Source organism: Papilio machaon, chromosome 17 (genome assembly GCF_912999745.1).
Source record: "Papilio machaon chromosome 17, ilPapMach1.1, whole genome shotgun sequence".
In the NCBI taxonomy this organism is placed as follows: domain Eukaryota; kingdom Metazoa; phylum Arthropoda; class Insecta; order Lepidoptera; family Papilionidae; genus Papilio; species Papilio machaon.
Window position 1 is genome coordinate 6,352,677 of NC_060002.1, and position 27,783 is coordinate 6,380,459.

At 33.7% G+C, this 27,783-nt stretch overlaps 1 protein-coding gene across 3 annotated transcripts; it reads left to right on the forward strand.

The window, feature by feature from the left end:
* Positions 1–252: 252 nt before the first annotated feature.
* LOC106716157 lies at positions 253–27,110 on the forward strand. Of its 3 annotated transcripts, XM_045681930.1 has the most exons (10): positions 253–402; positions 3,606–3,677; positions 13,537–13,584; positions 14,786–14,859; positions 20,893–21,098; positions 23,136–23,163; positions 23,751–23,835; positions 25,950–26,126; positions 26,254–26,337; positions 26,819–27,110. In XM_045681930.1, exons 2-10 carry the CDS (start codon positions 3,641–3,643, stop codon positions 27,028–27,030), a joined length of 951 nt encoding a protein of 316 aa, XP_045537886.1. In that variant the 5' UTR covers positions 253–402; positions 3,606–3,640; the 3' UTR covers positions 27,031–27,110. The 3 variants fall into 3 exon arrangements, with proteins under 3 accessions (XP_045537886.1, XP_014365095.1, XP_045537887.1); XM_014509609.2 differs by lacking the exon at positions 26,254–26,337; XM_045681931.1 differs by lacking the exon at positions 26,819–27,110 and having other exon boundaries at positions 26,254–26,465.
* Positions 27,111–27,783: the final 673 nt, after the last annotated feature.

Here is a 27,783-nt window from a genome sequence, read left to right on the forward strand (position 1 = left end):
ACACCTACACAAAAAAGTACTATTAACGAAGAGCAAAAACATTTTTACTCCAACGTTACGAAGCAATAAAAGTTGCACTCAATCGTTAACATAGTGCACGTTACCTGAAGTACAATAAACCAAACCATTGCATTTTTCATCTACTCATGAAGAACCCGTTCGGCGTGTCGATGTGAGCCGAACGTTCCCGAACGACTTCGATGTTAAAAAGCCTCAGCAACTTCGGCAGTCTACGCCGAACATCCGCACAGAGAGCACGTAGCAACCGCTTTCACCTCAACACATGTGGATAAACTTTTTCCCTCACTTAGTGCTGTGTAGCCATACAAACAATTGATTCTGGTTAGTGACTGATAATGGGTTTGGAGTGTACCGTGGAAAGGGAACTGTAGATCAGCGCAGGTTTGTGTACACTAAACTCTGTATTAGTTAGATTTATGAATTTCTATTTTGTGTCTAGATCGCGGAATTTGGGAATCGCAATGTTCTTGTATACCTTTAATAATCTAGTTTTTTATTTTTTATAACATGTAAAGTTATATCTAAAGGAATACATTTTTAAATTAAAATTTATCAAGTTTTTATTTATAAGTTACATTTTATTTCGTCCCATTTATATGTAATATATATTTAAAATCAAAGTATATAAAGATAAGGATAAAAAAATATTTTACATTTAGTCCGGTAAATCAAACCCCAGACAATCAAGTTCAGCTACGCCGTAGCTCATGCCGCTACGGGATATCTTTCTACAAATATAGTTAATATTCATACTAATATTACATCAAATCTTGAAAGTTTTAGTTAAAGGTGTAAAGCTTCGATAAAGAATGACTAATTAAAAGAAAAGCAAGTTAAGTCAATCAAGAAAACTTCTAAGCCAAATGAAAAAATAAGAATTTATTTAAAAATAAAAAAATAAATCTAAAACAAGAACAGTTTAGAAAAACGACGTAAAATATAGGGGATTTTTTACGAGTGTGTAATTATCCTTATTCTAATGTTGGAATGGGAATTGGAAAGACTCAAATATGATTATTATTATTTTGTTTCTTTAAAATATCATAAAATTCTTTCAAACTTTCTAATTTAAGTACAACTCGAGGTGTGCGGGGTAGGCGGGGTTGGCGGGGAGGCTGGGAGCGACATGTCGACATCGCTTGTGAAATTCCAAGCTACGTATACCCTTAATTAAGTTAAAAATGTTTTTAATTAACTCACGAAAAAACTTCTCGTGACATGATTTCTTTAAAAAAACATCCACTTACGTTATACCAGTTACTATTTATAATATTGTAAACAACCTACAAATGACGTCTTTGAAAAGTTATCCAACTGGTGGACTCTTATAGGGCAAAGGCAACTTAAGTCGCAAGTTTCATAATTGATTCACAACAACCCTTCAGCTGCCATCTCGATTCAACTTACTAATATAGTAGTACGCGTCCGCGAAATAATACCAGTCCCACTCACCCTAATGAAGGGCCCCCGATGGGCTCGAAACTAGTCGGTGCCGACACCGGATATGAGTACGTGAGTGTTTTAGCCGTTCCTATGTAAGTTAATAGTAGTACGACTTATTTATACCTAAAATTCATTGCAATTTTTTATATCATAAGGTGGCAAACGAGAAAGCGGTCGGTCACCTGAGTCCGCCTAAATAGCAAAGCGACCGTTGCCCATAGACATCCGCAATTGCAGATGCGTTACCTACCTTTAATCGACAAAGGAGGGGACGCACATAATGAGGATATATCCTCTTCCTAGGCTTCCCCTCCTTCGTGAAATCTAATAATAATATGATTCCTGTTACAAATTATAATTGAGGTTAGTTTCAATGAGCAGTAGTAACTCTATATGCTCAGAACTACAGCCTACTTCAATTATACGTCGCATTTAACAACGCAGGGCAAGCGAGAGTTGTGTTATTGTGTAGTGAAGTGGGATAACACGAGAGTTTACCAGTACTTATGTAAGCTTGCGACCTTGTCTGTTAAGTGCGCCATAACATCTTTTATGTTTTGTACACAAATATTGTATTTAAAAGAAAAATAAACAAGATGTGTTGGAGATTTCGTTTCTATTAACATTTTTTTCAGTTCAAAGAAATCTCATTGTCAAATATCGTACAAATATCGTTAGCGATAATAAAAAACAAAATTAAACTATACATAATTTTTTTTAAGTAATTCTTTAGACTATCAAAACATAGTTTATTTCTCCATAACAAACACTTATGTGTTGTAGATACTCAGCCTAGTTGTTAAACATTCATATTATAGGCCCGCGCATACCGTGCACACCACTTTATTTAACCTAGGAACTGCACTAGGAGACGGGAACTGTGTCAAGTGCCTTTCAAGGAATTATGACATTCAGCGAAACAATAAAGTCGACAGGCTGCTTGTGCCGTTTAGTATTAACAACATTTAATGGCTGTTGTCTTTATTAAAGCTCACTTTATCAGGAGGCAAATTATAAAGTGAACATTCGGTATTTTGATGGTTCCTTCCCAAATTATCAGCAATATTCTCTCTGACAATAACAAAATATAGTTGTCAAGCTACAAACAAGAGCGTTCGTTGCTATCGTTTTGAGAAAAAACTACATATCGTCCCTTAGCTTACAACACCGCTCAAATCGAAAATTGGGGGTTTTCACATTTAAATGCCAGAAGATGGTGCTGCTCATTCCACGTCTAACTATTGCTCACATGATAATTGAAAGGTAAAGAAATAGAGTAAATCGATAAAAACTAAAGAAACAATTATTTCTTAATCGCTAAATAGCGTATTTATTAAGAAATGTCTTAAAAATCCAACGATTTTTTTCGTCTCCTGTAAAGTTGATAAAATGAGTTATGCGGTGTTGTTAGCTAAGGGACGATATTTACTTTTTAAAATTCTATGTAATTCCATTTCAATAAATAGCAGTCTATTTCAGTGTGTGTATATTATGTATCTACTTACACACACTGAAATAAATTGCTAGAAGACTACTAATTGTAAATAATTAATAATTAACCGTTTTATTGATCATTGTCAATGTCTTAATGTTCCAATTAAACTGAAAATATCGCTTTAGAAATTACTTCAGTAACGAAAGACGCTTTTAATTACGACAGCACTTTATAAATTGCTTAGGTAGTAAATAAAGCTGTACTTAAGATTAAGTAAATCGAAACAACGTTTTCCCGTGAATTTATAAGACCCGAATATCCATTCTGACCACTTTATTTGTTTCTTTTTCCTATCAGCCAATATGATCTTTTGTGCTCTGATTGTCTTAGTCTAATACAGCATCTCTTAGAGTGTGTTCCGCGAAACCCTGAGGCTCCGCGAAACCTTTCTGGGCGTCCATGAAAATAGAAACTAACTGTAATTGAAAAACACTAAAGGGATACTATTAGGTTTCTACAAAAAGTTGGAAGCGATCTGAACGAGTGACGCAAGAAAACAATTACAAATTCTAGGGCCTAGAATAATCAAACCTAGAATCTAGGGTTCCGTTAATTATTTCGCTTCCCAAAATGGTTCAAAAGGCAAAAAAGTTTGAGAACCGCTGATGAATAATAATTGGTGTTGATATAATTATTTCTTTTCCAGACGCATCGCGGCTGTCTTGCTGAACAAGTAACATAATGTTCTCCCTATGTCGAAAATATAAAGATGAACATGGTAAGTGGTCGCTGTTACCGTTATTTATTTTACGATAAAAAAAATTTGCTAATGTTTCAAAAATGTACCATACGATTTTTTGTACAAAATTTTATGTAATCTTAAGAAGGTACATAAGGATATAAAAGACAAACAAATACGTAAGGCTTTGAATAAATATGAGTACAGTTTATAAAAATTATGATAAATAACATTGAAATGGAAGAAGTAGTTAGATAATAACATAAACAAGAATAAAATGAAATTGAATGCGGGCTACACAGACTAAGAGAAGACCCAAAGGCCTAAGTTAATATGGATGCATTTAAAGAGAATATGCGTAAGAAGGGAGTGACATCAGATAAGACGATGGAGATGTAGAGTAGTCCATATTATGTGTTTGTGTAGGGGAAAGTGCAGGAAGATGTTGACCATAAATAAATGAATTAATACTAAATAAAAATATATCATTACTTTAAATGAAAACTGTATGGTACAAAGGTTATTTAGTGGCATATATTTTGTTACTAACAATAAGGAGAGCGAGGCTATACGTTCCCGTCCTCGACAACGCTATGCGATGTGAGATGTAACTAGATAGCTTTTATGTCTGAGACACAGGTCACGTACTTCAGGGCCACGGCTACGGAAACATTTCGCCTCGTAACTTTTACAAGAACCTCTTTACTATGTCCTAGAATACTATTTTATACTTTATGTAGGTGGGTTTATATGTACTTATTTTTCTATAAAGAAATGTACTTATATATGTTTCCTACGCGTTTCTAAATAGCTACACAGATTTCTATGAAAATTTGGAATGATGTTATGTGGACGCTAGAGAACTGGCCTAAACTATCTTACTAATATTATAAATGCGAAAGTTTAGATGGATGGAAGTTTGTTTGATGGTATCTCCGGAACGGCTAAACGAATCTTGAAGAAATTTGGCACAGATGTAGAACATATTCTGTAAGAACATAGGCTACTTATTATTTTTTTTAATTTCTAAAAAAACCTGTGACTGTATCGCTGTTACAAAAACTTTAAAATTATCCGAAAGTACGCTCATTGCTTAGCCTAAGTGCATTAGAAAATCCATTGCTGTATGAAATTTTCGGGTTGTCAATAAATTGACGGAAGCTGTGATAATTTAACAATTTTGATTGATTTTCCATTCATCATTGATCCTTCTTAGAACGTCGGTGGCTCAGGGGCAAGCACTTGACTTGCAATCTGCAGGTCCTGGGTTCGAATCCCGCCATGTACCAATGTGTTTTTCGATGTTCGATCTACATATGTACATTTATCCGACGCTCTTACGATGAAGGAAAACATCGTGATGCAACCTGCACATATCTGAGAAGAATTTCAATGATATGTGTGAAGTCAACCAACCCGCACTTGGCCAGCGTGGTTGACTATGGCTTAGTCACCCCCTAACTTGGGGTAGGCTCCGAGCCCCTCAGTGGGGTCGTATAGTGAGCTGATGATGATTGATCCTTCTTAATTGTACTATTGTTGTGGGATTATAAAAGAACCGATAACGAATCGTCTTTACTTATTATATTTAATCATTGATTAAAAAACTTAATCTACTATTTAGAGTAATTAACCCATTTCCGAATGTGGTGAAAATAATAAAAAACGTTTGAATTATCGTTAAATAGCAGAACAAGTACTAATTGAGGAACTTCATCAGCCAAACAGCAGCGATTGTTAATGTGGCACGCCAATTTGACTGTCGAGGGAGTCACTCGATGTAAAAAAACGTATAAATAAGGCTCTTTAACACAGACCAATAATTTTTGGAACAAGCAACGGGATATATGTATTTTAATAATTAAACTATTAACCAGTTATGTGACTGTTATAAAGTTATAAAATTATTTAATAAGAATGTTCCTTTGTTTATCTATTTCTCCATTACATTTATGCGTTTCTTCATTTTCCTTCTTCTTGATAAATATTGGTGAGGTATTTTGTATTTCTTTATTTAACTTGCTTAATTAAAACATCATTATTTAAATGGGGGTATCAAAAAGTTTAAATTAACATAGTTTAATTCGCTGTATCAACTTACAGTTCACATAACACTTGAGCCAAAAATGTATCCGAACACCTTTTAAAGCAATTGCTTAGATAATGTTGCCATCGCAAATCGACTCAGCAATATTGAGATGCCCCTCACTTCACTGCCCCCAGATGGTGGGGGGCTCGGGGAAGCAGGAGCCTACATGAGGGGGGAGCCATTCATAAAACCAGGCAAGATCGATACAACGCGGCAATGTACGTACTGTAAGAGAATATCAACACAATGTGTAACGTTCACTGCGCTATATGTTACCTTTGTCTGAGAATGAATAGAGACATAAGTAGCAATGGTTATTGTCCTAATTTAACCTTCTATTAATTTGTTAAAAATTATATCTAATGATAAAAATTGTAACCAAACATAATATTATTTTTATTTGACACTTGACATGGAAATTATTAAGTTAAAATACGAAGCAATAAAAAGTAGAATTAACTAGGTCGGCATCCTAATCCAATTTATACTGCTATGCTTGCGAACTGAGAGAGGCGAAGATGATATGACCCCAAATAAAATAACACGGAATAAAATGCAAGGATATTAGAAAGCATGCACATTCATTTCCCTAAAGGAAAAAAATATTATACTTACCGTTGGTTTCTGAAATAAAAATCTCTGTATAAAACATATCATCATCCCTTTCATTACCTTTGATAAAACAGAGATAGCAATATGTTTTATACAGGGATTTTAGTATTAGAAACCCACGATTAAATAATTGCCTATTAGCTTAGCTAAGCTTTCAATTTTGCAATTGTTTTTTTACAATAATCTCTTAATGCAATTGCACCAAATTGTTTTAAATAATTGAGTCTAACAAATATAACGTCAAAAATCACATTATATATTTAAAATGATCTTATTTCGTATAGCTGGAACAAAGGACAGATTGGTAGTGTCGAAAACACAAGGAAAAGAACGACATTCATTCATAAAACCAAGCTCGATAGATCTTTCTCTACTGAGCTGAAAGTTTCAAAGTTTTAAAGTCATATCACGTCATCCATTGCTTGTCTTATTCTGTACGCTAGTAAAGATCGGAACAAGAATCTTCAATGGATAATTACATATTGATAAACATGATATTAGAGGAAATGTTATCGCTAGATGAGTGCTTTTTTATTGATAACAGATATTGTTGGAGGATAGTCGTAATGGAAACGTGAAAACAGAAACGTGAAATTGCAATTTAGTTTGGACGACTCTCAGCTTTATTTGAATATTATTGGTTGAGTTGAAGAGGAATAGTCTAGATGAATTAAAGAACTCATTTGATATTGGTGAAGTTTATTGCGAAAACGTAATATCAGTCTTTCTATCTTAATATCTATTGCATTACATATTACCTGATCAATAATCCATTTTAAAATACACCATTTTAAAATCTTCATCATCAACTTGCCCTTATCTCTATGAAGGGTCGGCACAGTATGTACTACTTCTCCATACATCTATCAGCCGTCATATCTGAATTCACCCCCTTCCTACGCATATCCTTTTTCACACAATCCATCCATACTTTATTTGGTCTTCCTCTACCTTTAAAACCATTCACATTCAATCTCATTACGTTAAATAATTCAAAGTCTAATCGATTAATACTCTACTAATTCCATAAAATAAAAGGTTTTGTTCAATATCCGTCGCCTAAATAGTTTAGAAACTCGGTCTAGACGACAGACATGTTACAAGGAGGGTTGGTGAGTGCGACGGCCACTAACACAATTTGTTATGTTTAACTTACAAACTGGATTATTGAGCAGCAAAATGGCTGACTCAATACTTTTGTATCATTTAAGAAGACAGTTTTCATTATTGTTTAAAACGTAACCTTTAGCTGGAATGTTTCAGCCCAAATCCTTAGATTTTTTTTAAAGATCGTGTGTGTGTAAGAAGGTGCGAATGTAAAAGAATAACGCAATGTAATATGTACGAAACAAATCTTCGTATTAAGTAATTTCTTGGCGGCTAAGCTAATGTTATAGGACAAAGGAGTTTATTTGCATTCTCTTCGTCAATTCAAATGTCACGTCGTAAACTATAAACCTGCTCATCCGGGTTGCCAGATTTGGCTGGGTGCACGCAAACACGCTAGCACGCAAACACGTGAACTTGACCCAGTTAAACGTGAAACACGAATTCAAACACCAGTCAAAGCTGTTAGTAAACATTCATTTTTTGCAGGAACTTTGCCAAACATCAAGAGCCCATTGTGGTGTATAAAAATGAAACAGAATTTCGAACGTACATAAGTAAAACAGTAAAAAAGATTGGTAAAAGTGTAATTTTAACAAATTTATCATTGTACACTAATTTGTAAATTATATTTATTGCGAAACAAAATATGATTCAATATCTTCACAGTTTATTCATATTGTTTGAAAAATATCTTTACAATAGTCGTATACATATGTATATTTGAATATACTCTACTACATAAACTAATAAACAAGCAAAAAAAGGTAAAAACAAAATTACCCAGAGTGAATTTATCTAAAAATGAACCATGAATCTCGCAGCGTTGCGGGCGCGGAGAAACGAATTGGCGGAGAACAAAACACCTAATTTAATAAAAACCCTGCAAGATTGGGGAAAACAAGGGCGCAGTCTGGCTTGTCGACGGCCCTAGATAGATATATAGATCTATACCAAATCATTTGCGTATGACTGACTTCATCCGAATTAATATTTAACGACTGCGTGTAACATTTTGTTAGTTTGCTATGGTAACCTTTAAAATATACAAGACAAAATCCATATATTCCGACAAAATCCGACTCTTCGCCCTATAGAGTCGAATATTAGTAGCTATTTCACCATGTTAAAAAAGACCACGCTTAGATTGTAACCATAAGTTCATGTTCGTACCTATATTAATTTATTCCATTCAATTACGGTGAATTTCCATTGACGAAACGCCTATACGAAAGAAATATTGCTCATACTCTACTTAAAAACAAAGATGACATTATTTGTACATAGGTTTCCGCAGCAGAAACAGTAAATTCATAGCTAGCTAAATATTGCCATATATTGGTGTAATGATGAGTACACACTATATAGGTACATGAGCAAGTGCGAATATGTGTACCAAGTCTCAAGACAAATACCGGAAGCAAATCAAAATGCATGGAATACATGTTCGTATTTGCTCGAGATCGACCTATATATATGAAGATATATGTACTTGTGTACCCATTATAACATATAAAACATATAGTTATATACGTAATAGTTGTTAAAAAGGGGATAACGAAGGAAGGAAGGATAACGAAGCTTCAAGACAGAAGAATTTTGTTGAAGTATTCAAGAGAACAGATGTCGGCCTTCTCATAGCTTCCCGGAAGTATGAGAAATACTTCCAAGAAGCAATCAGTAGACCTTCGTCAATTCTTCAATAAGAAGAGAAGATAACAGAGGATTAAGCGGAAGTTAATACCACTTTACGTTTAATTTAATAATTTTAGTAAGTGCTATACATTATAATAAAGTATTGTGTAACATTTACGAAAATTATATTTTTATAACAATATTGTTAAACGTAAAGTAGTGGTTAATGAAGCTTAAATGGACATTTAATTATTTATGTTTGTTAATATAGTCCCATAAGGATCTCATGGTAGTTTTTTGACATTGACAGGTAGCGCCTACAAGTTTTAAGAGTTACCAGTGAGAAAAAATGTTATAACTTCTCTGAAAGTGTTCTCTACGACACCAAGAAAATTAACCTACACGTGATACAATCATACGTGATATTTTTTATGCAATTTCGAAATTATGAAAATGGCAACATTAATCCGTGCAGTTGCCGCACCCTCATTGGTTAAAATATGACGCTGTCAAGATGACGTTGTTAGTGCACATTTTTTCAGACTACCACAAAATCCTTGTCGAACTATATTTTATGGTAGTAAAATAAGGTAACTGTTTACTTTAAGTGAAAATAAAAAAAAATGTCTAAAAGGAGGGCTAAGGAATTGAAATAAAGCCTCATTTGTCGAAAGTTTGTTAAAAAGACTTCTTTTACTCTTTGGCAACATAAACGTATAGTATTTTTTTACTTCAAGGTACTTAAACGGTGTTGGTACTTTAAAGTCTGAATATTCTTTGATCAATTTTCTATTTTCTTAGAAACTACTGATACAATACATTGATGACGGTTTTACTAAATACAAATATTGTGTTTATTTTATTTTTCCTCTTATGGAGCTTTTTGGCCAATTACTTTTCATTCGATTCGGATTGAATAGTTCGGGTGTCAGTAGCGAAGTGTAAAAACTTTAGTAAAAACGCGTTGCGGCACAGCCCGACATGGCCCGACGCCACCAGATCGATCGCGACTCCAATAAAACTGTACGCCGCTTTTGTCCTCTGACCCTAGTTCTCCTGTTTTTAAAACTGCAAATACACGTTTTGTTTTATTATAAGTAAGCCTTGTAAGTAAACCAATGATTTATGCTACAATTTTTTTTTGAAATTGTCAAAACTTTAGTGAAAAAAGCATTTGTTTTTATTTAGGTACTTAATATTCTTCAATATTTTATTTGTTCTATTATTTACTGTAATTGATTCATAACATATACCAGTAATAGTCTGTAGTTGAACAAGTTTGTCCTAAATTCGTACACTGAAAATTCTTAGGTCTTATTTTTTTAATCAGCTAATCGGCGGTTAATTATCATAGTTAGCTGTTACGATCAATATAAAATACAAAATTACTTTTTATATAATATTTTTGTTACCTTGGTTTTCTAAGATCAAAATCTCCGTTTAAATCGTACTGTTGTCTATGCTTTTACTCTACGATATGTTTTATACAGAGGTTTTGGTTTTAGAAACTCACAGTTAATAAAGGACATTGTACCCAAAATAAGAAGCTATTAAATTGGATAAAATTCCTTCGGAAGCTGAGAACTTTTATAAAAAGTCTACGTGAATTGTTGAGCCTGATATTGGTTTTATGCTAATGGTTTTTGACACAACCTGTAGCGAACTTCAGGGTTGCTATGTTCAAACTGTATACTAGCTCCTTCTACCAGTAATATATACACACAATATCAGTTTGTCAGTTTTTTCATTATTAACTTAAAGCAAGAAGAAAGAAAACATCAAGAAGACACAGCTTTCCATACGAACAGAGTTTATTTCGGAAATTTGAGATGTTTTGAGTTTACTTTTTGTTGTTAAAAAGACTACATTAATGTATTATTCAAATTATATTCGTTTTATGTGTAAAAATGTCACTGATTTTTTTTTAATCATGGGATATTGTGCTTAATGTGTAAAACTACAGAAACCTCTACAAAACACAAAGTATATTTCAAAACAAGTAGTCATTTGAATCTGTGTTTCCGATACATGTGTGTGTATAATAAAAGAAAACGTGGGCCTTATATGTTGATAAACGCCACTCGCAGTCGAGTGCGGATCGTGTGCCCTCAGAGTTTTACGGATGTGTTCTGATATAGAATGATATTACCAACTTTGAATGATATAAACGAAATGGTATTTTATTGAACAAAATGTTTTGAATTCTCAATTTCAATTGCTATTCATAAAATAAACACAACTGTGTTCAATAGGACGTAGCAGGGATGCGAATTTAGGGCACTGCACATTCACACTTTCCATTTACAATGACTAAAAATCACTACAAAAACGAAGACATAGAGAGAGATGACACTTTATTTTTATCGTAGTTAAATAAAAATATTTATATATGTGTAATATTTAAATAATATAAATATTTATTATTTACTAACAATTTTATGACTACAGTCGACAACTACAGTCGCGGTATAGTTCGAAAAATGTAGAACAATAGTGTACTGCCTTGATGCCCTGGGGGACAATTAATAACTCACGAGAAGACATTTTACGTCATGCGATGCTTAGCTTTGTTTCATATCACAACACGATGGTGAATTTTCTCAGTTTTTTTCACTGTTTCGCTTGTACTCTTGTTGCTGAAATTTGCTGCTGAATTGAAATTTGCATTTAATTTTCTGTGCGATTTTTTATAAAACTGATGTCTCTTTTGTTCACCTATTTATACATATCTTTTTTCTCTCTCACGTTACGAAATGTAATAAACCTGACACGACTTACTGCAGAATCATGATATGGTTACTTTAACAACGTCTTTGTGTAAGTAAAATCAATACAAAATTTTCACTAATAGATTCTCTACTAGTACTTTTTACTTTAATATCTGAAAGAAGCGATGATAAACAAATAAACAGACGAGTACATAACGTCGGCCTTGAGAGCGGTCGTTGTCGGGATTCTTTTCTCGGTATTAGGAAACTTTATTGCTTCTAATAATATTATGGTTAGTTTCTTGTGATATCATCTGAATGTTCTGAGATACGACAAAAATAAGACTTAAAGGGCATTCTGTTCAAGAACTGACTATCTAGTGTCTTAGAAATAGTCTGTGTAGTACATACAAGTCGAGAGTGTAACTATATTTGTAATAATATGTAACTTTGTTGAATGTAAGATGAGTTTACTTATATATAGGTCGATACATATATATAAGTAATATAGTCCCGATGGACAATATTAATGATGTAAATAACGTCGCCAGCCATAAATAAGGGAGACTAGTAATAAAAAATCTTTATTTTTATTCCAAAAGTGGTAAAAATTTCTAATGAAAAACTGACAAGTTGTTTTTGTTTATTCTGTGTGGGATTATAGGCACCTCATAATTATAAAGTAGTTTCGATTCCCGGGGAGCAGCTAAGCCCCTGCCTCTCCTTGGTCACGCTCATGGAATGAAGATCTGCAAATCCAGGAACGATTACCCATAGAATTCTATCTAAGTTGCGATGATGTTGTTGAAATATGTTTATATAAAACAAAACAAAATGCGGTGTCGTAACGTAAATAAATTAGCGTTCAAAGCTTTCCGTAGCAGCCGGCAACTAAGCGCGGCTTTCATTGCGCGGAGCGATCAGAGGGTGCACATTGCGTAAATATTGTGTAACATATCTAATTGATAAATAAACAATGTATATACAGTCTTGTAGTCCCCAGTGTAGATCAAGAACTGGATTATTGAACAAAATGCTAAGACTAATTGCGGCAGTAAAGTTTAAGGTTAAGTCGCTGTGAATCAAGTATGATGGTGCACGAATTCTAGTTATTTAAAAAAAAATAAGAGGAAATATTGGTATAACTGAGAAGTCAAATGTATAAAAATAAAATCGCTACGAATAGACTATCTTGTTTCATATATCATTCACTGTTGCTTGCCTCGTGTGATCTCTTTCTGTGCAAGTATTCCAGGCACGCTCCGCGCCGTGGCGGGGACCGCCTTGGCGCCAATTTTCCCTGTTTACCACCAACTAGAGGCCCTTGTTAACATTCCCTCAACACATCAACTAACCATTCCTATTGCTGAATTATACGATGCGAGAACTCTTTTTTGCTATTTTATTCGAAAGATTAAATTTATTCTTTTTTTCTGCCCTTAAATACTTATTTATAGAAAGCGACTTTGTTTTATTCGACACGTGATACTTGTCGATGCTTCTATGTAGTATTAAATCGAACTGATTTATTGGATACTAGCTAAGTCGTGGGTGACTTTGGAGAACTACGCCTTAAAGGCTTAAAACAATATTTCACTTATTGCGATTTTTCAAAAGACTTGGAAGTAACTTTTGTCTCCTCTTGGTATCGAATACTAGAGATTAAATGAAATCAGTAGTCAGTTCGCAGTAAAGTATTATATTTTCTACTCTCTATTCCATGGAATGACACATTTATTTGTTTCAGAACACGGCGGCACACAAGTCAAGGGAGGCTATATGCTACGATATAAACGTAAGAATATTTTTTAAGCTATTAACAAAATTACTCGAATAGTGTTCTATACAAATCTGTTACAACTATTATTGATTTTAACGTAAAAAATGCGATGTCAAACATCGGTTCCACTAAAATACAATAGAAAATGTTCGTATCCATTTTACGGCACCCTTCACACAGCATAATTACGCCGTCTACTCACGATGTAATGAAACGAGAGAGCCACCGCGTGTGTGTAACAACCTTAATAAAATACGTACTACAGTTATCAAAGCGCGCTTGTGAGTTACGACTTCGAGATTCGTGCAATAAAACGAGTCGTTGAATCGAGTGAAGTCGATACCGATTTTGTATCGATATTCGACTCGTATCGTAGTGATGTAACGCGACTAAGTTAATTGCACTCGAATCGAATGGAAGCTTTCAAACACTTATGTTAACGACTACCGCTGAATGTTTTTTATTTGCTCGCTAGGTATATTTTGTAGTTTTTTTTATATAGAAAGGGAAAACACACGCACGCGTATTTAACCATATCTGATAGGTATAATTGATCTTTCTAGCTGTCTTTATCTTTTTCCTTTTTTTTTTTCTAGACATAATAGCTGGTAATACAACTTCTCTTTTCAAACAAATGTTAATAGATATCAAATGATTCGTTTCCCGATTACATTTAAACAAGCAACAATATATGTAGCAATAACAATAAACAAATATATGTAGATTATATCACAATGTGTGTAGTATTTGAAAGGTACATTAGTATTGATGTCAGCCGCGTATCTGATCGTCGCGGGCCTCATAATGCTTTCACACGACGACACAGACAGATCATTAACTGCATTCATTTGTTTGATTATGAAAACAGTACTGTTCTGCCTGGACGCTGCAGCACTATGCCTAACTGATCCGCGCTCATATCTAGCTAGCTTTATCATAGCTAGCATTATAATTATCGTATCCTATCCGTATGTGTGACAGGCGGCGTAGTAGATCAATCCCCCGCTAATTTCCGTACTGATCTAATCGCCGGCTTTTGATTGGATATCTTTTCATCACTTAGTTACTCTATCTGAATTGATATTGATAGTTGTTTAATTGAGCTTTTTTTTTTTTACAAAAAAGGATTAGTAGCTTCTGTGTTAACGCATTTTTACACTTGAAAATTGTCAGATTTTTTTATAAGATAAATTTAATTTATTTTTTTATTTCCAAGGAAAATACCTATGGAATTCGTGGTCGGAAGAATGGGTGGTCCTTTACGACGACTCTACAATGGCCTGGTTCAAGGTATGTTAACAAAATAGTTATTTATTAAAACTTATTTTTGTCCCACTGACTGGACTTTAATGTTTTTTTACAGGTGTGTGTGTTTGTATATTTATTCGTACCATTGTCGTTTCTTACAAGATCTTTTTTTTACTTCAAGTTGGTAACAGAATGTTTTAAATCTCAGCATCACTGGCTACTTTCAAATTTTTTTTTCATAAAACATTATAATTTGAGTTTCTTTTTCTTATGTATAAAATATATAAATTCTTAGAATTTCTGAGTTATATAAACTGAAAAGATTTTGCGCCTTAAAATTTATACAATGGCGAGTTTCAGAATCCTTTCTACAAAGTTTTTCAGTTGAAACCTATAGAAAAAGTAAAATGAATAAAATCTCTCAAGGTTTTGATTCAAAAGGTTATGTAAAAATTGCCTTTTTTATTTGTTTGAAATTAGATCAAAGAATGACGTCAGTGATCTATATATTACAAATTATTTTTCAAGTTATAAATTCGATCTATATTCTTGAAGAATATCTGTTATTCGGAAGACGGTCTTGATTTATTCCTTGCCAAGTGAGAGCAATCATTCAGCGAGACAGGTGTCTCTGAGAGGACACGATCTGATCTCTACTCGACGAGATATCAATCAAGATAACAAAAAGTTATAGCTTTGACAGTCCGAATGTATTCTGCAATGTAGTTCTGGGTTTCCACTGTAGAAACAAATGTATTAAACTTTTTTTTTAAATACGTTTGAATAAAACTTAGAGGGAGGCAAGGACATAACATAAGCATTTAATAGAATAAATAACAGTCAGTATTAATATATTATTAGTCTTAATAAATTTACATCTCATATTCGATATCATAAATCTGTTATACCATAAACAACCTTGCTAACTTTTTCCCGCCATCAGTCATTCAGCCAGATGTCAACGGCAGCACCACGCTGCCATGTTATTGATGACAATTTATGCTGGCGTCCATCTTGAACTCATCGAATATTCGACGGAGCACGTCGTTTATTACCAGCTTGATATCGTGGGATCAGATTAATGAAAGATAATTTGTTTATTATGTAACTAAAATGTGCTACGTTAAGTCATAATTTTTAACTTTTCATAAGTATAGGATAAGTTATGAAGAAAAATCACCGATATTAACTTTATTCTATTAAAATTTTAAAATATAAATTTTAAATAATATTCAATGCTAGTCGGAAAGTCTAGGCACAAATTTGCACTGGTCCAGTTAAAACTGGGTCAACAACTGAACTCTGTCAAGTGGAACGGTGACATGGGCACAGATAAAATATTAATCTTCAAAATGTGGCGAATGTCGCGGTGTGGCGCTGGCGGCGGCAGTATCGAATATATTCGTTTATTTAATTGGATACTTTCTGTATTTGCTCGCTGTCGACTGCCGACCCCACTAGACGAAATAACTATTTACATAAATTCAAGCAACTTCCATTAGTTGGAAGCAATCATACAAATTGATATAAATATGAATTGAGAGATGTACCTATTTTCTGAATTTGTTTTAAACTTTTTGCATTCCACTTACAAAATATTTTACCACTGTAAATTGAGATAACCAAATCTATAAAATATAAATCTCTAACTTCAGAGCATCTTTACGAAGTTATAAGATAAAGTTTGTCGCAAGGTACGGCCACACATTAATCAAAGCCGGTGCCCAATGTCCCGGAGTCAGCCATTTCGCACTAAACGAGTTACATCCAGTTGGTCGCCCAAGCGCGCTCGCTCTGGATTACTGCGACAAAAAGTTATAATAACTTTAGTAGACGCGACCTCTACAAGTAACTAGATAAGCGCGGAAACAGTTTTAAAAATAATAATAAAAAAATGTTTACGTAAATAGAAAAATTCTAAAAGTACTTTGAATATGTATGCATATTGTACAATTTCACGTTCACCTATACACATAATTTTCGAAAAATTATTTGTATATCCCATAAAACACGAAATGTAATTGCCGTTATGTATCATATAGGACGTTTCTATGTTTATAAGGCTTTCATTTTGATGGGACATACAAATTCTTACAAATTATTACAAATGGTTATGGTTTGAGAAGCCATCGTATAATTCAAAGTAATCTATATGTTGTAATAAATATGTGGAATATTGAATTTTTCCAGACTAACAGATACAAGATTTTTTATGCTGTGGTAGATAAAAGTAAGAATACAATACTTTTTAATTTGAAATGTAAAACAAAATAAAAGCTTTAAGCTTATAATTTGTGTCACAAATGTATGCGAAATCAGTTTACACGAGACGTTTCCCTTGTAATATTTTCTGTGCCGTTTAACAAACGGCCGATTGTCGGATAAATGGTGTTTTTTTTTTGTAGAAGAATTTACTATTTTGTCAAGAAACTAGTTTTAAAATAATTGAGATAAAAACAGATACTCAAGCTGGTGCAAATTAGTTACAGTGCAAGTTTGTTTTTTTTTGTTTAACTTGCGTGGTAGTTAACAAAATTTTGCGGACATCCCTGATAAAAATATTCGGACGAAATAAGAAACATCAGAATTTACCAAATATATCGATAATTTAGAAAAATAAAATTGTATAAGGCTCTCGAAGATTATTCGGCTCTCATTTGCCCGTATTATGCGACGCAGCGTTCATTAAGAGCCCTCGAACTGTGGGGTCAAACTCGACACTCCATTACCACGGATCTTAGACTATTGAGAACTCTTCGTGATCGTTACATTACATGGTATAAAAACCTCTCGACAATATAAAGCTATTCACTTGTTATTATAAAATGAAATCAAACGCTAACTTACTTTTTTAGCGTTTAATTTTATTTTATAATTTAAACACAAGAATTTTTAACGATGAAATCCCTAGCAATTAAGCCTTTACTTAATATAACCCTTGTTATTTAACGATAATGTAGCTTTTTAATGATAAAGAAATTTTTAAAATCTTTTCAGCAGTATTTGAGTTAATCTTACTAGTATTATAATCTAACTAATCTTATCTTACTAATAATAAATGCGAATTTTTGGATGAATGGATGTTTCGTTTGAAGGTATCTCCGAAACGGCGCAACGGACCTTGATGAAATTTGGCACAGATATAAAACATACTCGGGAAGAACACATAGGCTAATTATTAAGTCTTTTTTTTTAATTCCGCGCGGACGGAGATGCGGGCAGCTATTTCGTTATAAATGTCTAAAAATCATTCCTCTTTGTTAGTGTACATAGATACAGAGAATCTATAGAAAGTCCTTTAATTATTAAAACTTAAGTCAATGTTAAATTATATAAAAAGTTGTATCGTTTGATTAATCGATCGTTAAGTGTTCAGAGATAAAGCTAACGTCACAATTAAGTGCGGTACACGGCACTAAAACAGAAGTGGTAACTATCGCAAACTATTTTATGTTCCCAGAGACTACGCACGTCAACACGTATTTTATCATGTACGAGAGGTATATAATAAGAAATATTGACACATTTTCTGTCGTATTTATGCTTTAAATACACGTTGACATATTTCATTTATCTATATACAGATTAATAAAAATTGGACAGTCTGTTGCAGATGACAAAAAAAATATTAAAATTTTTTTGTCTGTCTGTAAGTCGTCTGGTTGAAAGGATTTTGACGGGACTTTGGCATATTAAAGGCTACTTTTTAAAATTCTTCGCTGACGAAGTCGAGATTGACCGCTAGTATATATCTAAAAAAGACACAAACTAATACTTTTATTTCATCAGAGAAAACCGAGAAATATTTACGAGTGAGAAATTTAGTTTTAAATTACAAAACAGGTAAAGCTCTCGTATGCGAGTTTGTCAAACTTACACTAAGATATTTCTTTGCATAAGCAAAAATTATAAATACGAAATAAAATGCTGCAAGTAAAAGACATTCTAATGTGCACGTTATATCTATCTTATCTATATATCTATATATATAAAAGAAAGTCGTGTTAGTTACACCATTTATAACTCAAGAACGGCTGAATCGATTTGACTGAAAATTGGTGGGCAGGTAGCTTAGAACCAGGAATAGGACATAGGATAATTTTTACCCAGTTTTCTTTTTTTTTTTTTATTCCGCGCTGACAGAGTCGCGGGTAAAAGCTAGTATAATTATAATGAAGGAGGGTAACGACATCTGTTTTTGATGCTTTGTGTATCGTATATATAAGTAACCTTCCAAACAATTATAAAAATCATAAAATGGGTTTTTACCTTGATTCATGAAGCGACAGTGTGAAGTGTCCGAGGTCATCGCAGTGGCTCTTCTCATGTTCTACAATGCTTGTGTTGTCGGAGCACCCTTCACTTATAATTCACTTCCTAGATGTTTGTAACAATTCTTTTGTTTTTCTTCGATTAAGTGTTACCATATTATTAAATTATGTTATAATAAAAAAAAATCACGGGATATTGTAAGTCTTTAATTAAAAGCCATTAAAGATGAAAAACAAAAGACGTAGTTACTTTTACCAGTTTGAAGTTGTTCAGATAGTCCAATAGTGATTTCACGTAAGCTCAATGAAAGCTTTAAAGTTTTCCAATTCATGTGCCGACAGAGAAGTCTCCGTTCAATTTCACAACCTGCAGCTTTCGTGGAGCTTAAAGTTTGTTTAAGACAAACTAAAGATCTCAATTGAATGAAGAAATTCAATAGAATAGTCAATATCTATGCATTGAGTAGATAATTTTTCAAGAAATAATACAAGGACTTGGTTTAATATATCTATCTATGTATATATGTATATATCTATATATATAAAAGAAAGTCGTGTTAGTTACACCATTTATAACTCAAGAACGGCTGAATCGATTTGACTGAAAATTGGTGGGCAGGTAGCTTAGAACCAGGAAAAGGACATAGGATAATTATTACCCCGTTTTCTTTTTCTTTTTTTTTATTCCGCGCGGACGGAGTCGCGGGTAAAAGCTAGTAATTTCTAAAATTCCAAGTCATACAAAATTCTATCGTATTATCACAATATTGTCAAAATTGTATTGATTTTTTTTTTCGAAATTAGAATAAGAGATACATGAAAGGCTTCTTTGGCACTGGAAAGAGAATGTTGGAAGATGCTCCACTTTATTTTATCGTAGAGGTGAAATCCTAAAAAATAAAACTTTATTTATCAGAAGCTTTCCAAGTTCAATAGCGACCTTGTAAATGCCTCAAGAAAAAAATATTTACAATTAAAACCACTATGTTGACAATACCAGAGTCTTTAGAATTTATTTTGTTAGTATTTTGCTTGCAAGTTTGCGATTTTTATTAATGGAACCACGATAGATGTTTGTGACGATGTAATGAGATAATGAAAATATTGCATTAATCGCCAGTTGTACCTACTCTATTTAATTTTTATGGTAGAGTTTAAAATTTTAGGTCTGAATGTATAATTTAAAACAAAAATAAATGTATCTTACATCTTATTTCTGACTAATATTATAAAACGAGGGTTTAAATAGATGGATAGATGTTTTTTAAAAGGTATCTCTAAAATGGCAGCTTGTATCTCTCTGAAATCTGGCATAGATGTAGAACATAGTCTATAAGAACACATAGGCGGGAGACACATTATAGTTAGTTCATAACGCAACTATTAATTTTGTATACTAAAAAATCACTGCAACTTATTCACGTATTTAAGGCAGAAAGCTTTTATCTAAAATGTTGTTAACCCCTCTTGATAAGATCTTATCAGGTATCGATTAGAGAGAAGCGCTCACTCAACTTGCTTTTAAAATATTCTACGAGCCTCGCTCAGAGATGAGCACCGCCTGAGAGCCATTATTGCTTATTTGATTGCGTTATACGTAATTTAGGCTTTGTAATTAATACGGTCGTTCAAAGTTTAGTTATCTTTGGCGATATCACTGCTCGTATAATAAGCCAGTGTCTGTGATCTATTAAACGTGATATCAGTAGTCTCTCATTAAGACTGTATTTATATTTTTTTTAAATACATGTACAAAAACTAACAAATTAAGGTTTTGCTTCAAATATAGTTTTGTATTTCGCAGGACGCATCCGGCAAATGTCTTGCAACTCAAAAACATCTCGTAAAGGAGAGTCCGGAAATGTTGGCCATATCAACATGGACAGGTCAGGTGCCAAAGCGGCCGGCCCTGCCGCCTGGTGCCAAACTGTCCCAGCTGATGGCACTTGGTTCTAGAAGAGACCCTGGACATGTGGTCTGGATGTTGGCGAAATCTGACGCCGAAATGAGGTAAGGCAAAGGCATTGTATACCCTTCTCCCTTCTTTTTTACTATCTATCTCATTCTCTAAATCTGCAGATAATCACTAAGACAAAAACACCATAGTCACTATGACCTAATTAGACATTTTTTAAGAAAAATGGCACAGTGTAACGAAAAGGTTCGCCACCCCTGTCTTAGTGGAATTTAATTATACGTACGACAATGAAAAATAAGTCTTTTGTTATTATTTTTGGACGCCTTGACTTTTTGTTATCTATTTTTTTTATTATTTTATTTTATTAATGTATGATAGATCATTTCACCGGAATATTTAGGTGCACATTCCTTATTTCCATGAATCAAATTAACGTTCTTTCAATTCTCTTTATGTGAAAACACCTTTACATTGTGTACACCATCTATGTAGTAACATTATTTTGTTTTCAAGTTATATTTTCGTACAACGACGTAGTTTCTGCGAACTTTCGCCCTCTAATAAAGCGAATATCACTTGTTTGTGAATTCTTCTAAGTTTCGCCTTTTTATTTATAGACTACGACGTCATCATTTCTAAAACTTTGTCGTTACATTTTTCGCTACAGCTTAATATTTAAGTGCTTTGAAATATTGCCGTTTCAAATGGCACTTTTTATCTAAAACTAGCTTTTACCCGCGACTCCGTCTGCGCGGAATAAAAAAAAAAAAACGGGGTAAAAATTATCCTATGTCCGTTTCCTGGTTCTAAGCTACCTGCCCACTAATTTTCAGCTAAATCGATTCAGCCGTTCTTCAGTTATAAATAGTGTAACTAACACGACTTTCTTTTATATATATAGATTTATTGAATGTCACATAATTCAAGTTTTTGTAATAAATTCTTTTAGGACTTAAATATATTCATCGTTGTTGGTACTTTTTAATGTTATTCAAATACAAAATTATTATTTATATCTGTTACATAGTATCACTAGAAACTTCACCTTTCGTAATATCTCTGATTCTGTGATTATTTTTGTATTGCAATACAGCCTTCCATGGATACATTGAGAATGTATTACGTTTACTTTCATAGTAAAATAAAGTAAAAAATCCGCTTTCATCTCGTAATAAAACCAAAGCTTTTAAAGCTTAATATTACGAGTATCGTTCACAGTTCGTCCTTGACACGGTAACGGGATGCCACACCATTATTTATTATAATTGGGTCCAACCGTCATACCGCGGGCAACGTGATACTTGTCTCTGAGTGGGAATAAGGAAATGTTCGTAATCCATCACTTCTCATGCGAGCCTTTGATGATAAGGAAAATGTAGTAAATCTAGTAATAAAACAAACTACAAAATAGTTTGAAGCGTCAATTGTTGGGATTAAGACAAAGTATGCTTTATAGATTATTTTCTACTTTCAAATAAAATACCAATGCATATAGGCTCTACAAAATGTGATATTACATGTTTATCTCTTCCATCTTATCCAATCAATTCTATTCTATTCATTGCCGTACAGCCGGCAGAATTTTTTTTACCCGTGTATGCTGTCAACTATTCATCGCCCAAAGATTTGCTTGAAACTATCAAGATCGACTTAGCAGTCCATGTATGTCAAACCTTTACAGCGCATTATCTCGCAAAATGCAACGAATGAATAAAGTTGAAAATAAAATGCATACAAGGAAGCGTGAAGTTTTCAATGTATGTAACGCTGAGCGTTGTAAATCGCCGAGTTGAAATGGAATTAATCCCGTGGGAAGCTTGCCGGAAGAGGGCGTTACTATACAACTGGTTTGGCCGCTTTGTGGCCGACGTAGCGTGAGCTCCAGAGTTATAAATATTCATGTAATCTTATATCTAAAGCAATAACTGCATGTACATTTTTAATAACAGGTACCCTGATAATCTTTGAAAGGTCAAGGCAGTAGTTAACACTGGTTACATTATAAAATAATGCGTTTACGTTTCATACACGTGTACTTGTGTAATTTCTTATTCACGTGTAAAAGTAATATTATAAAGTCTTCCAAATATTGTTTTTTATGTGTTGTATTTCTGTTAACGCTTACTAAGGGAGTGGGTGGCTGCGATATCTAAAACGGTAAGTTAGTTTTGTTTAACTGTTTTAAAAAAGTACTTACCAATTGCAAAGTACAGATAAGGTGATAATACTTTAAATGTATCGCCATAGTCTCTAAGTAATCTATACCTATATGGGTATTATGGAGTAGAATAGTACTAAACTAGTTATTGAACATCAGAGGGAGCAAATTAGTATGGGTCCAGATGGCTATTTCATCGAGGGTCCAATCGCAAGACCCATAAGGACCCTAATAAACTCAATCGCATGATCGGAATTCGTAGCGCACTTCCCCCTAATAACGTTTATTAAGTATTAACATACTTATTGGGTACAATTCGGTACTCAATTTATATTGTACAAAGTTAAATACAGAACGATTTCAGCAAATATTTTTGCTTTGCTAAAATATTAACACACTTGTGGAAAAAAATATGAAGCATTTTCATACTGAAATATTTTTTATGAAACTATAATATGTAAATATATTTAAATGCTTAAGTCAATTAACACTTTCAATGCCACTGCGATAGCACTGAACGTATTAACAAAAGATTTGTGCAATATACAATACTGTACTGATAGTAGTTGACGTGTTTCTTTGCCAGCTGCCGCCTCCGCCACACATCGAGCTGGTGATGTCAATGCCCTACCTCCGCACTGCCTTCAAGAAGCCAACTGTTAGAGTCAGACGTAAGTACATACAGATATAGTTATATGATAGGTATTATGCAACAGCATAAATATCATCGTTTAACCGGGAAAAAATTACAACTTCAGTAAATCTATGTCAAGTAGTATATTCCTTTGCAGTATTTAAGTGACTTGATTGATACATTAAAGGCTCTAAAATAATTATCTATGATATTTTAATTTAAATGTTATTATACTGCTTACTAAGAATTCAACATAAAAAACTCTACGAGAATTCTAATAAATTAAAATTTTACTTTCCTCGAGCCAGCTTATTGCGATTGTGAATTTTCCGCACTTTCAATCGATTTACCATCAACTTAATAAGAAAGCGAACAACAATTTATAAAACAAGTGACTCGAAACGCAAATAATCGAGTTTACGCTTCGAATACCGGAGAATCGATATCGAGCCGCGTTAATCGACACCCTGCCTACGAGATAAAAGAGAAATGTTCAATTACAGTAATAATTAAACGAATTTTTGATATAATTTAGGTTGTATTTATAACACTTACAGATATTTATAAAAATAAAAATACGTTTTCAGAATATGCCACTTGAAGACTAAATTATTTTTTTTTTTGCAAGATGTATGTTTTGGCAAAATTTCGTCAAGATCCGTTGAGCAGTTACGGAGATACCTTCTAACAAACATCCATCCATCCAAACATTCGCATTTATAATATTAGTAAGATAAGTAAGAAGTAAGATAACAACTACTTGTACAGTAGCTATAAATGATATAATTGGCCTACAAAGTTTTACCAGGGGTGTTTAAATGTCTACCATTAAGCAGGCTTGTTTAAATTAATTAATATGAATGTCAACTTATCTCTGGGAAGATTTAAGATGTTAATAGCGACGTGCAATAAACCTTTTACTTAAACACAGACCGGAGCGTGTAATGAACGGCTGATAAAGATTAAGGCCTCGCAAAATCCTGCTTAGATACCCTGTTTTGTGCATGACGTTAAATTTCAACACATAAAAACATGAACAAGTAACGAGTCCTTTATATCATAAGCTAAAGGAATTAAAGATTATGCTATTACGGAATTTTAAAAAAATGGTATTAAATTTAGTCTACCTCACCCGAGGTTAGTGAAGCTTACCAATAGTTTCAAATCAGTTCAGTAGTTTCGGAGTATATTCAATGCAAATTAATATGCCTTTAGGCAGCCTATTTTGATTTCTGAATTCACCATCAACAAATTAAAGTATAAAATTCTGAAAGCTTTCATTTTATAAGTTCTTTACATTTCTTAATATAAGTGTTCTTACGATATTCCTGAGTCGAAAGGAAATTCCTCAAAGGGAAATAACTTGTGTTTCACTTTTCAATATCGAGTTTTGTATTGTACAAAAGAGAACTTTTCCGTAATTAGGTCCGCAAGCAGTTAATAGGATAAAGTCGATGTAGGTACAATTAAAAACACTATTTTTTAACTCGTCTACATAACTAGTTAATGGAACCTTTTAACCTTTATTATTGTAAGGACGGAGGTCGATGCGATGAAGTAGTATAGAAATGTAAAAAACTCTATTCTATCCTTTATATTAAAATCTTCGTCTCCTAATTAAATTCTACATTAAAACTGTTGTCTACCCTTTTATTCAATAATTATGAAGCTTATTAAAATGCTCGTTAACCTAACCTATTCAACAAAATGTTTAATTAATAGACCTTATAAGTGGCAAAGCGAGCGCATAAAAACTACAATGACAACTCGGTAAAGTTTTCCCAGTTTGCAGCGGGAGTTCGCAACTCGTAATGGGGAAGCCATGTTCCCGAAATCCCAAACAATAGCTCTATACAGCGCTGATGCTTCATATAGCTCGTATAAAAGGATTTTAGAGAGACTTTTTAATTAAGTACATTCGGGTTGAAGCCGTCTACAAATCTCAACATCCCTGATTGAATTTGTAACGTCATTTAACAAACTCAAAACTACTCTCGTCCATTACTTACATTGTCAATTGTTGTTTGGTGGTATTAAAAAATTGTACATCGAATAAAAACTATAATAGTAGTATATATCACACACATTTTTTGAATCACACGTCAATGCGACTTATACCACGTAGATATTTATTAGGCTTGTATTTTGTAGCGACGTCATCAGAAATGTACACGAGGAGTACCCGAAGTGCGCTGAGTGCGCTTGAGGGACGCGGTCTGGTGGCGGTGATCAAGCGACAAGTGCCGCTGGCGGGACAGCTCGAGCACGAGCTGGCGTGGGGCCAAGGCTGGGGCTGGGTGACGCTGCCCAACGGCGTGTGGAGTGGACGTGAGTACATCACATCTCACATTTCTTCCATAGTGCTGGCGAGAGGACGGCGAGCGCGCAGGGCTAGGTTATACCGTCGTAGGCCGGCCGTGAGTCTCTCATAGCATTCTAATTCTCCGTTTTGTAGCGTTGGCGGGACAGCTCGGGCACGAGCTAGCATGGGGCCAGGGCTGGGGCTGGGCGACGCAGCCCAATGGTGTGTGGAATGGCCGTAAGTACTGATTCCCTTCTAATACTTATGTCCGCAGTACTGCCGGCGGTTACTGCTCTGCGAGAAGGAATCGGTAATGGTGAATTGTGATTTTGTTAATTTTCTGTAGTTAGAATTTTTGTCATCATAGTTCCTAGCTTTTCAGTTTTCTTATTCTTTTAGATAGGTGAAGTTCCAGAATCCTCGTGATAATATCGTCACCTTAAATAATAATGAGAGGCTGGTGAGGTTCAACATTGTGCGGGGTATTGCTGTGATTGTCGTCGTAAATGTTCACTTATACAGATTATGTACTACTTGATCATCATCGTCTCCTTGGCCTTTTCCTACTCACGTGGGGTTATGAAGACTTAAAATGTTGTGAAGAGAAGAGTTCTAAAATGTACATTCAGTAATGGCTTAGCGATGTTGTGTGTCAGAAAAATAACTTCAATATATCCATTTATATTTTACATGTTGACATATATTTTATTATTTTCAGGTCTGATGTGGTCGCAGGAGGGCGAGGACTTTGCACTCCACGCGATGCCCATCATGCACCACACCAACGTGTCCCAGGCGTGTTCCATGCTGGACGGCGTGACAGCGTACGAGGCCGCGGCGTACGAACAGGCCCTCGCTGAGTATGATGACACCGCCACCACATCTGATGACTGGGACTTCGGCGTTGACTGTGGTGACTTCATGATGTAAACAATGGAAAGTAGAGACTTATTTAAAGAACAGATTGTTCTAAAGTCTCTTGCAACTAAGATCAATTATTATTAGGAAAATAACAACTTCCAAGTTTAGAATCCCATAACATTTAATGTTGGATTTTTTTTATGATCATACAGTGAATAAATTTTGTGGTTAACAATAATAAAACAATGCAGTATTTTTTATGAGGGAAAAATACGGAAAATATTGCCATTCTAAAAAAATAAATATAAAATTGCACAATGTAACTTTAACGAAGCCCCCTCATTTAAAAAAACAAATAAACGTTCAACGCATTGCTCAAAGCTAAGCGGGTAAAGTGCAGGTAACATTATATACGAATCAAATCATGTGCCAAAATTAAACTCAATAAACTTTTAAATATGTGTTAAACACGAGAATTCTTATGATATTTATACCTTGATAATTTAAAAGGGATTTAAAGAGGACACATATTTATCGATCATTTAATTCGTCATCAATACAATCGACAAAACGTCGAATTTTATTAGATAATTGCATGCACCGTAGTCGTACTGTGTTCGTCATAGAAAATGATGTTTGTAGCCATGAGTTTAGTGGTTTCTTACGGCCTACAACAAAATAGCCAATTCGTGGGAATGACAACTTACCAATTATTAATATCTAAACCTATATATTAACTATTCCACTATTCAATTGTAAAAATTTTGATTTAAAACACAATTCAAAACATTTTAATAAAATATGGTAACCACACACGTGGCG

Excerpts from the sequence above, each read along its gene's own strand:
- LOC106716157 (XM_045681930.1), top strand. The coding sequence starts at position 3,641 with ATGTTCTCCCTATGTCGAAAATATAAAGATGAACATG. Across the intron at positions 13,585-14,785 it reads CTATATGCTACGATATAAAC|GAAAATACCTATGGAATTCG; the intron begins GTAAGAATATTT and ends TTTATTTCCAAG. Across the intron at positions 26,338-26,818 it reads CAATGGTGTGTGGAATGGCC|GTCTGATGTGGTCGCAGGAG; the intron begins GTAAGTACTGAT and ends TATTATTTTCAG.